Here is a 14194-nt window from a genome sequence, read left to right on the forward strand (position 1 = left end):
GGTGTCTTTTTTGGTGAGTTCCAGTGTCTTTCTGTTGATGATTGTTCAGCATTTAGTTGTAATTCTGGTGCTCTTGCAAGAGGGAGTGAGTGCACGTCCTCCTACTCTGCCATCTTAATCCTATCTCCTCTATTTCTTCTTGAGTCATTTTTGGTAGGTTGTGTCTTTGCAGGAATTTTTCCATTTCATAGGTTATCTAATTTGTTGGCATATAATTTTTAATAGTTTCTCTTATAATCCTTTTAATTTCTGTATGGTCGGTAGCAGTTTTTCCTCTTTCCTTCCTAATTTTGGTAATTTGAGTCTTCTCTCTTTTTTCTTGCCCAGTCTAGCTATAGACTTGTCAATATTGTTGATCTTTCTTATTGAAACCAATAACTAACTGTTGATTTTCTACTATTTTATTTATTTCAACTTTAATATTTATTATTCTCCTTTCTGCTTGCTTTGGGTTTAGCTCTTATTTTCTAGGTTATTAAAGTAGAAGGTCAGATTATTGATTTGAGGTTATCTTTTATCATATAGGCACTTACAGCTCATAAATTTCCCTCTAAGCACTGCTTTATGTTCAGCCCATAAGTATTGGTATGTTGTTTTTGTTTTCATTCATTTGAAAATTTCTTCCAATTTCCCTGTGATTTGTTTTTTTGATCCATTTGTTCTTTAGGCATGTGCTGTTTAATTTATTCATATTTGAGAATTTCCCAAATTTCTTCCTAGTATTGATTTCTACTTTGACTGCATTATAGTCTGAAAACATATGTTGTATGATTTTAATCTTTTAAAAATTTTGAGTCTTATTTTGCGGCTTAACATATGGTCTGTCCTGGAGAAGGTTACATGTGCACTCAAGAAAAATTTATATTCTGTTATTGAATGAAGTGTTCTATAGATGTCTGTTAAGTCTAGTTGATGTATAGTGTTCAATTTCCTATTTCCCAATATTCTCTCTGGTTGTTCTATCCATTATTGAAAGTGGGTATTGATGTCTTCAACTATTACTATTGCACTATTTCTCCCTTTGATTCTGTGAGATTTTGCTTCATATATTTTAGCATCTGTTGTGAGATACATATAGGTTTATAATTATTGTATCTTCTTGATTGGTTGTTCTTTTATCATTATAAAATTTCTTTCTTTGTCTCTAGTAAAAATATTTGCCTTGAAGTCTATTTTGTCTGATATTAGTAAAGCTACCAAACTCTCTTTTGATTACTGTTTGCATGAAATACCTTTTTACATTCTTTTACTTTCAACCTAAATCTTTAAAATGTGTTTTAACTCTAAAATATGTGTTTTATATCTAAAAATGTCTTTAAATCCAAAATGTATCTCTTGTAGGAAGCATATAGTCAGATCATGTTTTCTTAAAAATCCATTCTGCCAATCTTTTTTTTTTAATCTTTGTTTTTTAATTGGAGTGTTCAATGTATTTACATTTAATGTAATTGCTGATAAAGTAGGATTTTACCTGACATTTTGCTATTTTTTTTCCATTGTGTTATGTCATTTTTTGTCCCTTTGTTTCTCCATAACTGTTTTCTTTGGTGTCAAATAAATATTTTTAAGTGCAATCTTTTCTTTACCTTTTATTTTATTATCTTTTTAAAGTTATATTCTTAGTGGTTGTCCTGGGGATTACAACTATCATCTTAATTTGTAACAATTTAGTTCATATTAACACCAAGTTAATTGTGTACAAAATAGTATACAAAAACTTTGCTCCTTTGTGGCTTTATTTTTTCATCTTCCATTGTGCTATCATGATATGAAGATTCCATATTTATACACTGAATGCTCATCAACACTCATCAACACTTTATTCAGTTGTTTTTTAAGTCAGAGAGGAGAGGAAAAGAGTAATGGACAAAAACTACATTTATACTGTTTCAATATTTACTTATGTATTTAACTTTACCATTATCCTCTGTTTTTTCATGTTGACACAAATTATTGTTTAGTGGCTTTCATTTTAGCCTGAAGTATTTCCTTTAATATATTTTTGCATAGCAGATTTGTTAGTGATGAATTTTCTGGGTTTTTATTTATCTGGTACTGTCTTAACTTTTGATTCATTTTGAAGGATAGTTTTTCTGGCTACAGGCTTACCTCAGAGATATTGAGGGTTTGGTTCCAGACCACTGCAATAAAGTGAATATCACAATAAAACAGGTCACACAAATTTTTGGTTTCCTAGTGCATTGAAGAGTTATGTTTACACTATATAGTAATCTATTAAGTGTGCAATACTATTATGTCTAAAAAATAATGTACACACCTTAATTAAAAATAATTTATTGCTAAAAACTGCTAACCATCATCTGAGTGAGTTGTAATCTTTTTGCTGGTAGAGGGTCTTGCCTCAATATTGATGGTTGCCTACTGATCAGGGATGATGGTTGCTGAAGGTTGGGGGTGACTGTGACAAATTCTTAAAACAAGACAACAATGAATTTTGCCATACCGATTGACTCTTCCTTTCATGAATAATTTCTCTGTAGCATGCAGTGCTATTTGATAGCATTTCCCTTCAGATTTGGAGTCACTCCTCTCAAACCCTGCCACTGCTTTATCAACAAAATTTTATGTAACATTCTAACCCTTTGCTGTCATTGCAACAATCTTCACAGCATCCTCACCAAGAATAGATTCCATCTCAAGAAATCACTCTCTTTGCTCAACCCTAAGACACAGCTCCTCATCCATTAAAGTTTTATCATAACATTACAGCAATTCAGTCTCACCTTCAGACTCCATGTGTAATTCTAGTTCTCTTTACTTTTCCACCATAACTGCAGTTGCTTCCTCAACTGATATCTTGAACCCCTCAAAGTCATTCTAGAAGGTTGAAATTAACTTCTTCCAAACTCCTATTAATGGTGATGATTTTATCTCTTTCCATGAATCATGAGTGTTTTTGATGACATCTAGAATAGACAATCCTTTCCAGAAGGTTTTCAATTGACTTTGCTCAGATCAATCAGAGGAATAACTATCTATGGCAGCTACAGCCTTATGAAATACATTTCTTAAATAATACGATTTGAAATTGAAATGACTCCTTGATCCATGGGCTGCAGAATGGATGTTCTGTTAGCAGGTATGAAAACAACATTAATCTCACTGACATTTCAATTGGAGCTCTTGGGAGACTAGATGCATTGTCAATGAGTAGTAATATTTTGAAATGAATCTTTTTTTTTCCAAGCAGTAGGCCTCAATTGTGGGCTTGAAATATTCAGTAAACCATGCTGTAAACAGATGTGCTGACATCCAGGCTTTGTTGTTGCATTTGTAGAGCATAGGCAGAGTAGATTTAGCATAATTCTTAAGGGCCCTAGAATTTTCAGAATGGTAAATGAGCACTGGCTTCAACTTAAAGTCAGCAGCTGCATTAGCCCCTAACAAGAGCGTCAGTCTGTCTTTTGAAGATTTAAAGCCAGGCATTGACTTCTCTCTAGCTATGAAATTCCTTGATGGACTCTTCTTCCAATATGAGGCTGTTTTATCTACATTGAAAGTCTGTTGTTTAGTGTAGCCACCTTCATTAATTATCTTAGCTAAATCTTTTGGATAACTTGCTACAGCTTCTACATCAGCACTTGCTGCTTTACTTTGCTCTTTGATGTCATGGAAATGGTTTCTTTCCTTAAGCCTCATGAACCAACCTCCGCTAGATTCAAGTTTTTTTTTTCTGCAGCTTCCTCATCTCTCTTAGCCTTCATAGAATTGAAGAGAGTTAGAGCCTTCGTCTGGATTAGGCTTTGGCTTAAGATAATGTTGTGATTGGTTTTATCTTCTATCCAGACCACTAAAACTTTCTCCATATCAGCAATAAGGCTGTTTCACTTTCTTATCATTCATGTGTTCATCGGAGCAGCACTTTTAATTTCCTTCAAGAATGTTTCCTTTGCATTCACGACTTGGCTGTTTGGCACAAGAAGCCTAGCTGTTGCCCTGTCTCAGCTTTTGACATGCTTTCCTCCCTAAGCTTAATCTTTACTAGCTTTTGATTTAAAGTGAGAGATATATGACTCTTCCTTTCATTTGAACACTTAGAGTCCATTGTAGGGTTATTAATAGGCCTAATTTCAATGTTGTTGTGTCTCAGGGAATAAGGAGGCCAGAGAAGAGGGATAAAGATGGGGGAATAGTTAGTTGATGGAACAGTCAGAACACACATTTATTGATTGTTTGCCATCTTATATGGATGCAGTTTGTGACACCCCAAAACAATTACAGTAGTAACATCAGAGATCACTGATCACAGATCACCATAACAAATATAATAATAATGAAAAAGTTTGAAATATTGTGAAAAGTACCAAAATGTGACACAGAGACATGAAGTGAGCAAATGCTGTTGGAAAAATAACACTGAAAACTTGTTCAATGCAGGGTTGCTACAAACCTTCAATTTGTGAAAAATGCAAATTGTGAAATCTGTGAAATGCAATGAAGTGAAGCACAATAAGACAATAAAAGTATACCTATATAGAGTTATTGGTAGATAGTCTTTTTCTTTTGGTACTTGGAATGTGACATCTCACTGCCTTCTGGCCTCCATTGGTTCTGATAAGAAAGCAACTGCTAATATTATTGAGGATCCTTTGTGCATGATAAGCTGCTTCTCTCTTGCTACCTTCATGATTCTTTCTCTTTGGCTTTAATCAGTTTGATTATGAGGTGTGTAGGTGTGTATCTCTTTGTTATTCCCCATTTGGTGAGACAACATTGTCATGTTTAATTTTTTTGTTTCCTTTAGGTCTCAGAATATGTTTAAAGTAGCTAATTTAAAGTCTTTGTCTAGTTAGTCTAAAACCTGAGTTTCCTCAGGGACAGTTTCTATTCATTGCTTTTTTTTTTTCTTGTGTATGAATCAAATCTTTTTTTTTATTTCATAATTTTTTGTTGAAATTGGAAATTTTATATGTGTATAAATACAGCTGATTTACTTTGTTGTACAGCAAAAACTGGCACAACAGTGTAAATAAATTATACTCCAATAAAGAACTTTAAAAAAAAAAAACTAAAAAAAAGTACATTAGTGGAAATATATAAAAAAAAATAAATAATATAGTGTGATGACTCTGGAAATCTGATTTCTACCCTCCTCAGAATTTGTTGTGGTTGTTTATTTTAATGGCTTTTCTAAACTAACTTAGTAAAATCTGTATTTTTCATCATATATGGCCACTGACAACTCAGCTCAATTCACTTATTAGACAGTCAATGATCAAAGCAAGATTTCCTTAAATGTCTAAAGCACTAAGTCTCCCAGTTTTTGCTGAGGGACTCTGTGTCTGTGTTTGGCCACTCCTTCAACACTTGGCTAGGCAGTTTTAGTCTGCTTTAGCTTTCACTTCCTGCTTGTGCAAAGCTTCAAAGTCAGTCACAGGTGAGAACTAGAGCTTTTTTACATCTTTTCTGAGTAGGCATAAAACCCTGGACATGAAAACAGCCCTATGTACACATGTAGTCTTCTAGATTCCTAGAATTGTGTCAAAGCTTATTATTTTCAAGCTTTTCTTTTAGACTTTTTGATTACCTTGCTCTTTACCCCAAATGTTTTCTACTGTTTCAGGGAGCCACAGTGTTAAACAGTTGCCTTTAATTGTTTTTGACAAATGACCCTGGGGAAGAAGCTGTTTTCCCTGGGCAAGCTCTGAATCAGGTGAAATAAAGACAACCTTGGGAGTGGAGTATTCTAGAGAGTGAGCAGAAACATCATAATGCCAGCTCTCTGGGAATAGGTCTTTGAAGGAGCCTCAGTGCTGTTTTGCCCTTTCCCATGAATATCAGGGAGCTGGTTTTCACTGTGGCTGTGTGACTTTAAGACTACATGAAGATGGCAATAAAGCAAGTTAAAATGCAACAAAACTGTCATTCTGACAGCTGTTTGTGTTTGTTTGTTTGTTTGTTTGATTAATAAACACACTTTAGGTTGCTACAAGCTTCTGGTTAATTTCCAGAGTAATGAAAAAGTTGATTATGAAAATTTTTGCTGGCTTTCTTGTTGCTATTACAGAGGAGAGAATTTTCAGAGGTCCTTACTCTGCCATTTTCCCTGACGTCACTAAATCTCCATTTTAAAGTTAACTTTGCTTTGGGTAAATTTCATGATGTACTAAAATGTGTGTCTATGCCTTGAAAAGCTGGTTATCCTTACATATAAATTATGTCTTTCCTTATTAAAATGTAATTTTAGAAAAGGAGTTCTTTCCTGTTTCAAATATAACCAGAATTTTCTAAAGGGTAAAACTGTGAATAAGGCAGAGATATTTGGTCAAACCACTCATCTGCTTTTTTAAATATGCTTGAGACCTAGATGGTTGAAGGGGCAGTGACTAAACTCTGCTTTCCGGGGCAACAGTTACTAACATAAGATTTTTTAGTTTTGACTGCAAGTTCAACTTTTGACTAAAGTCCTTGAAAATCCTCTTTTAACAGAATGCAGAGTCTAGATGAGCCATGGACTGAAGAGGAGGGTGATGGCTCAGACCACCCATACTATAACAGCATTCCAAGCAAGACACCTCCTCCAGGGGGGTTTGTTGATGCTCGACTGAAAACCAGACCCCACGGTCCTGACACAGCGCAGGTGAGTCTTATTCCTTTTTCCATGGATGGTGGCTAACTGAACTTTATTTCCTTTTGCTTTCTTCAAATCTATTTTCAGGTCCAGACAGAAAAACTTACAAATTTTTCCCCTTGAATTTCACAAAGCAGATAACTAGGGGAAGCTTTTTGTTTTAACATCACAAGGCTTAGTCAAATGCCTTGGAGCAATATTGTGATTCCTGAGTTACAAGTCTGGGAGTTCCCTCTTTATCCTATGACAAATCCCACTATGCTGTGAACTTAATGAGGCAAAGAGAGAGTTCAAGACTTTTAAAAGGCCTGGGATGCTTTGGGTTCTCTTGAAAAGAGAGTGGATATAAGCCTTTAACATGAGATTTTTTTGAGTTTTTCTATTTCACTCATTTCCCTGATTTTCCCTCTAACTCAAAATTCTAGCAAGGCATTTGCTTTCTAGAGTTACAGTATCTCCATGATATCTCTTTGTTATAGGGAATTTTTTGATATTACCTACCTTATGTGAATGACAATGACACCAATGAAAGTGGCAAATAACATTGAAACCAAGTGTCAATAGCTCTAACACTCAGAAGGAATTGGTGAGGTGGACTTGCCAAGATGTAAATGATTATGGGTGTATGTGCTGGGTGGGAATTATGTTCTGACACATAGATAATCTTTAACTGAAATCTAGTTTTGGTCATGTTGAGTGATGTGGCTACTTGTAAAAGAGCTCGATTTATGGTCACACTTAGGGAAGGGGTGGGAGGTAATGAAAACAGGGGGCATTTGTAGTTTTGATGAGATGCAGCCGCTTTCTAACACCTACACTAATTTATTTCCCAAATCTTAATGCCAACTGAGAGGCATGAAGGGAAAATTGGTTGTAATAGGTATGCAGTCCATTGGCCATTGAACTCCCTTCTGCTGTCCTATGGCTTTTAAAGGTGCAGAAACAAGAAAAGGATGACTTTTCCACTTTGTGTATTTACATATGTCTATAGTTTGCAGGAAAAGAGCAAACTTACTACCAGGGGAGACACTTAGGAGACCCGTTTGGCGAAGACTGGCAGCAAACACCTGTCAGGCAAGGTGAGAGGCAAGGTGAGGTGGACAAGAAACATCAAAAGTATTTTTCAAAAGTGATGTGCTCCCTAGTGGGTAGTCCCTCTCCTGTGGAGTGGTAGAGTGGCCCACTGGAAACACTTGCCGTGGGTGGGGCTGCAGATTCCCGACCAGATCATAGAAATAGAAATAATGGCTGTCAGGCATGTCTGAGGGCACACGTGAGAGGATTCCACCCCTGTACCAGGATCAGCACTGCCCCCTCCCCCATTGCTTCTTGTTCTGCACCCTGAGACTGTTCTCCTAGGGCCTTTCTCTGGCAGGAGGGCTTGCCGGTCCAGGGGCTGAGGAATTCACCTCCCCAGGGGAACCTCCACCCATTTCAAACAGGGCTGGTTTGGGAGACTCTGGGGTGTGCTTTGTGCTTTCCCTAAGTTCCTCAGCAGGACTGAACCCCCATGGCTCCTAAGAGTAGCTTGTAGCTTTCCCTTCCTTGCCTCACCCCGCCTCCCCTCTCCAGGGTCAGCTCAGGAAGAGTGAGTGACACTGGCCTTTGGCAGAGATGGCACAGGCCTTAGGTCCTTTGAGAGGACACTTCTACCTCTTCTCAAACCTATTAGCGTGCACCTACAGCCCACATTAAAAATAATATGACTACTTAAGGACCATTCAGTTTAAACTAGCTGCTAACTTAAGTCTCTATTCTCTAGACAGTTATTCCTACACATACATATATATGTGTGTGTATATGTATACATACATTTTAAAAGCTTCTTTTACTTTTAAACGTTTCCCCTGCTCAAACATTTCTATAACTTTCAATAGCTCCAGGGCACTACAAACTGTACAGGGCCCCAAGGAGATGGAGTGACGGTGGGTTAAGACCCAATGTACGCTTCTATGTATATAAATTTAACCACTTGTTGGTTTAACATGAAGGCTTTTCCCTTCATTATTGCCATTTGTGCCAGCAAGTAATTGACAATATCTTTTTTTTAAAGTTCTTTATTGGAGTATAATTGCTTTACACTGTTGTGCCAGTTTCTGCTGTACAACAAAGTGAGTCAGCTGTATTTATGCATACATCCCCATATCCCCTCCTTCCTGCGACTCCCTCCCACCCTCCCTATCCCAGCCCTCCCTAAAGTCATCACCCATCATCGAGTTGATCTCCCTGTGCTATGCAGCAGCTTCCCACTCTCAATATACGCAAACCAATCAATGTGATATATCATATTAACAAACAAGGATAAAAACCGTATAATAATAGATGCAGAAAAAGCTTTGGACAGAATTCAGCATCCATTTATGATAAAAACTCTCCAGAGAGTGGGCATAGAAGGAAACTACCTCCTCATAATAAAAGCCGTATCTGACAAACCAAAAACCAACATCATTCTCAATGGTGAAAAACTGAAAGCATTCCTTCTAAGAACAGGAACAAGACAATATCTTTTTAAAATTTCCCCGTCGTGAGAGAATTTCATGTCTTGCCTGCCCCAGCTGAAAGATGACCCATCCATGCTGCCCAGGCAGTAAACCACATGGCTCTACCCCAGAATACGATGTAAATAGCAAATTAAAGTTCTAACTTTGCCAGAGGCACTTTTTTTTACATGTTTCATCTTTGTTTTATATACATTTAAAAAGCATTGTACAGTACAATGATCGTGTACATAGACATATAATAACTGCTAAAGACTAAAGGAGATACGTTACTTACATTAGATATTTCCTCTATTGAAAAATTTTTCAGGTTTATTTGAAAATGAGGTCTTTTTTTGTATTCAAGTTATTCCAGCCAGATCAAGAACAGACAATATAAGAGATTCGCCAGGGCAAAAATGAGTCTTACACAAGTTCTTGACCTGGAACTTGAGACTCATAATTCTCAATACATTTCAAGTTCTTATTTGAAAGCAATAAATATCTTGTCCACAGAACAAATAAGAATGTCCTTTATTAACCTGCTAGCAGCCATTTCCCCTAAATAAAAATTGAACTGTGGGTACCACCACCAGGGAGGATGTCTCCCTGCCCCTGACTCAGCACCCGCAATCATCTGAAGTGGGAAAGGGCCGTGGTCAGCAATTTATTCACTTTTAAAAATTAGTTTGTAAAGTTCTTTTTACAGACTGAGTTCTCTGCAGTTCATACAGACGTATCATCATTAAGCCAGAGCTCGTAGCACAGAAATGACCAGTGTAACATAGAAACCACGTCCAGGGAGAGGAGTAGACACAGCTCAGGACTTTGTAGAGATGCTCCCCAGAGAAGGGATTTCCACAGGACACTTGCCTTCTCATGTTTACAGGCCAGAGACAGTGGTGCTGCCAAAAGTCCTTCAATGGGCTCTAGATAAAGCTTCTCCAAAAGCCCTGAGCCCACGCTTGCCAGCTGGATTGAGCCAACTTCCACCCCCCACCACCTAGAAAGGTGACCTCTCTCCAGGCCCAAGGCAATCTTGAGAGCATCTGTGGAAGCGTGTTAGAAACAGAGATCCCATACAAAGAATCAGATAGTGACTAGAGCAGGGCAGCACCCTTCATTCACTTCAGGCAACAACAGCAGGGACACGCTGGCCCAGCCTTGACAGAGTCTTGGTCCAGTTGGGAAGTCCCATGAAGGCACAAGCTTGACTCTGTTTTATAAGGAAGGTACCTCAATTCATTAGGAAGGAACTTTATAAAATGGGGTCACAGCAGCTGCATTGCATTTCTAATGGAGTTAACATACGAAGCATTCACCTACACAAAAAAAGAGCAATGAAAATAAGGCTCGTTGTTCTTCTGCTCAGTTATTTTGATCTCAGTCCTTTGTAAAGTGGATGAGGAGGCCGAGCCAGCTTCTATAGCAGGTGTGGCCCCCGCTGCTCCCCCCAGCCTGGGTCAGAGGGTCCTAGGGTCTTGGTAAGTCTCCTCACCTTCGCGATGTCCATCATCCTGGGCTGGCAGGTCCCATTTTGACAGGAAGGAGTGAAAAGCATACCAGTGGAGTACAACAGGGTGTGAAAGGGTCACAGAGGAGATTTAACAGATGGGCATCTGAAAGAAGGATTTTCTTATGAATGGGCTAAAGGAAATTTTCTGTGAAACACTGGGTAGCTTAACATGAATAGTGATACGATCAGAAGAGAAAAGAGGGCTGTTTTCTTGTTGCAGGGTCCTTGGACATCTACAGCATGCCAGAAGGGAAATCTCATGTGGCCCCTATGGGAGAAGCCCCCACCTATGTCAACACCCAGCGCATCCCACTGCAGAGCGGGCCAGCTGCAGGCAGCAGTGCCGAGAGCAGCCCACGGAAAGACCTCTTTGACATGAGTGGGTTTCCATTTTCCTTTGTCTTTTTCTCTTGGGAGGCTGTTTCTTACATTGTCTTTTGTTTGAAACCTGTGCAACTACTGAATTTTCCTCTAGTGGGTTTTTGGTTAATGATGCTGATTAGTGGTACTTTTCTAGGTTATGACTGGACTTTTCAAGGCTTTGAACTTGGCCAACTCCTGCTTTGGGATTACAGCCTTCTCTGTAGTCCAGAGGCAAAGCAACTCCCCCTTCTTTTCATAATTGACTTTGCTCTTGAAGATTGTATTGAAACAAATGATATACATGAATAAATGCATTCATTTATTTCTTCACTTAGTTATTAATTGGGTATTGTGTGCCAAATACTGTATCAGTTTTAAGGATGCCAAGATGAAATGGCTTGGCCCCTGTTAGTCTGTTGAACAAGACTAACATATAAGTAAGAAATTCTAATGTACCCTCTTGTTTGCCTGCATGCACTCATTTTCCCTCTCACTTTTTCTCTTTCTCTCTCTCCTTCCTCCTCTCCACTGAACACCTACCATGTGTCAAATACTATTCTACTTATTGGGGATATAGAGGAAAACAAAATAGACAAAATTCCTACTCTGCTGGAGTTTAAATAACCACCATGTGTTACAGGTAGTGACAAGTGCTCTGATGAAAAATAAAACGGGATAAGAAGAGTGACCCCAAACTACTGTTGATGGCACTACAGTGTGACATGTACCATGGGCCTTTGTTTGTCATATAGATTAGGAAAAATAAATCATCTGTGAACTGATTAATGAAAGTGTAAATTGCTGTTAAGGACTTTCCAAGCTCACAAACAGCTTTACATCCCCAAATTTCTTTTTCAATTTCCTTGAAAATTTTACAGGCTGAAGAGGAAGGGAGAGGAGATTAGCATTTAGTGAGTTTCTACCAAGTGTCTAGGTGCTTATTATTTTACTTAATTTTTGCAATAGTCCTATGGGTAGATATTATCATTATTATTTTACAGAGGAAGAGACAGAGAACCCTAGAGGTCTGGTAACTTTACCGCTGGTTCAACACTTGGTACTGTGTGTGGGTGAGGACAGGGTTGAGTGTTTTTATGAATAGGCTGCACCATGACAACAAAAGTCTATCCTTCCCCAGAATGGGACACTGGACTCCCATTCTGACTTAAAAAATTGCCAGAGCCAGAAGAACTGTAGAATCATCTAATTCAATCTCTTCATTTAAAAAAAAATATGTGGAAATAGCCTAGGAGGTATGAAGCAACTTTGCAAAATGCAGAGCAAAATGATAGCTCTTCGAGCCTCTGCTCCACCTGTAACAATATCTCCCAACTTCAGTTTAGTAGTTGTGTTTATGGTCAGACAATTTTCAACTGTTTAATTTGGTCCATTTACCAGTGACTCTTGGGCCCAGAGCCTGAAGAGAGTTAGATTAGGCTGGGGTTTGAGATGGGAAAGATTAAAGCCAGAACCTCCCTTTTCTCATCCATCAATTTTTACTCCCAAAACTAGAGAAGGGGAAACAGAAAGTAGAAAGAGCCCTGGAGAGGCTAGTATCTATTGAAAAGTGTGGAAAAATAGACCTAGCACTCTGTGTATATCTTGAATCACTACTGCTAAATAATGATGGTGGTAGTGGTGCTGACAGTGATGGTAAAGGTAGTGATGGTGGTGGTGATGCTGAGGAGTGTGGTGATGGTAATGGTGATGATGGTGTGGATAGTGATGGAGATGATGGTGTTGATAGTGGTGGGGCTGAGGTGATGGGGATTATGATGGTGGTGATGACCTTGTGGTGATGGTGATGGGGGTAATGATGGTGATGGTACAGGAACAGAGTACACACTTTTAACCACTCCAGGTAGTCAGGGAAAAAAATAGAATAAAAAGAGAAAATCTACAATCATAATTATAGTCCATAGTTTTAACCATTTTTTGCCCCAAATCTGTAAGTGATTTAACATGTGTCCAAATGATTTTGTTTTGTTTTTATTTATTTACTTCACTTCTGCCCATTCTCTACTAACATTTAACAAGCTGGTCAGATTTTACAGCAGTCACTGAATATTTATGGGTACAAACTGTGTCCCAGGCACAATGTTGGACTCTGGGCATGTAGCTGTGCCCAGGAGAGAACTATTCCTGTTCTTGCGGTGCTTGCATTGCACCAGGTTGGCAGTGTGGTCCTAAATAGGAGGGTGAGTCAAAAATTATCCGCACTCTGGCTGTAGAATTTGTTTTAGTTAACCTTTAGAGAAGACAAATACATCATTTTTTGACATAATCTCCTTGCTTTTCAATACACTTTGTCCATCTGTCTACAAGCTTTTGTATTCCCTCATTAAAAAATGTTCTAGGCTGAACTGTGAACCACAAATGCGCCTCTGTCTTCACTTCATCAGAAGTGAGTCTTGGTCCTCGTAGGGCTGCTTTCAGGGGACCAAATGGGTGAATGTCTGATGGAGTGAGATCAGGACTATAGGGAGGATGCTTTAACACCTCAAAATGAAGTTTTTGCATAGTGTCGACAGTGTGGGCAGAAGCGTGTGGACGTGCACACCCTCAGACCACAAAAACCGAATCCCTGCACGCTGCTCTTCTTTGTGAAAATCACAAGTGAGGCATCCATTTTTGCTCGCACTGCAGTTACAAATGAACTGATGTAACACGTTCACATCTGCACAGCAGTGACTGGGGAGACAGTAGCCTTGAATGGAAAGTGCTGATAAGACAGTGCAGTCAACAGAAGTTTTAATATAACTGGAGGGCAGATAATTTTTGACTCACCCTTGTAATCATCACAACACCTTACACTTGTGTAGCACTATGTGCATTTTCCAGAGTGGTGTTGTACATATCACCTTGTTTGAAAATCCAACATTGAGATTTAATTAGACGTGCCTGGCGACTTCTCTTACCGCTGGTAATTGCTGCTGTTAGAGCCATGCCCTGCAGTGAGAAGTGTGTTTGGAAGGGCATGAAGTCAAGCTCAATCTCAAACAGTCACACAAGAGCCTTTTTCTGCAGGGAACCAAGTGAAGGTCAAGGGGAGGTAGAGATCCTAGCCTGGAGCAAGTCACACAAAAGGGACCAATAAATGTCAGTTTTCTTCTCTTTTAAAAATTCACCTAATACAAAAATTTTGAAAGAAACATTTGTCAGGCTGGGTTTCAGTTTTGCACGCAATCAAATCTGTGCAACTTGTCTTTTCCTTTGTGTATTTTCTTTGGTATTGGCAGGTTTTTC

The 14194-nt window shown here is 38.5% G+C and overlaps 1 protein-coding gene and 1 pseudogene across 1 annotated transcript in view; one reads left to right on the top strand and one right to left on the bottom strand.

The window, feature by feature from the left end:
* SHC3 (SHC adaptor protein 3) overlaps positions 1–14194 on the top strand; it is a 174480-nt gene that overhangs the window by 120246 nt on the left and 40040 nt on the right. Inside the window, exons 8-10 of the mRNA XM_057723384.1 lie at positions 6451–6601; positions 7584–7671; positions 10806–10964. Coding sequence (XP_057579367.1) covers positions 6451–6601; positions 7584–7671; positions 10806–10964 — 398 coding nt within the window. The remainder of the gene's footprint in view (positions 1–6450; positions 6602–7583; positions 7672–10805; positions 10965–14194) is intronic.
* LOC130845739 (tigger transposable element-derived protein 1-like) lies at positions 2328–4066 on the bottom strand (annotated as a pseudogene).

The sequence above is a fragment of the Hippopotamus amphibius genome, chromosome 2 (genome assembly GCF_030028045.1).
Source record: "Hippopotamus amphibius kiboko isolate mHipAmp2 chromosome 2, mHipAmp2.hap2, whole genome shotgun sequence".
In the NCBI taxonomy this organism is placed as follows: Eukaryota; Metazoa; Chordata; class Mammalia; order Artiodactyla; family Hippopotamidae; genus Hippopotamus; species Hippopotamus amphibius.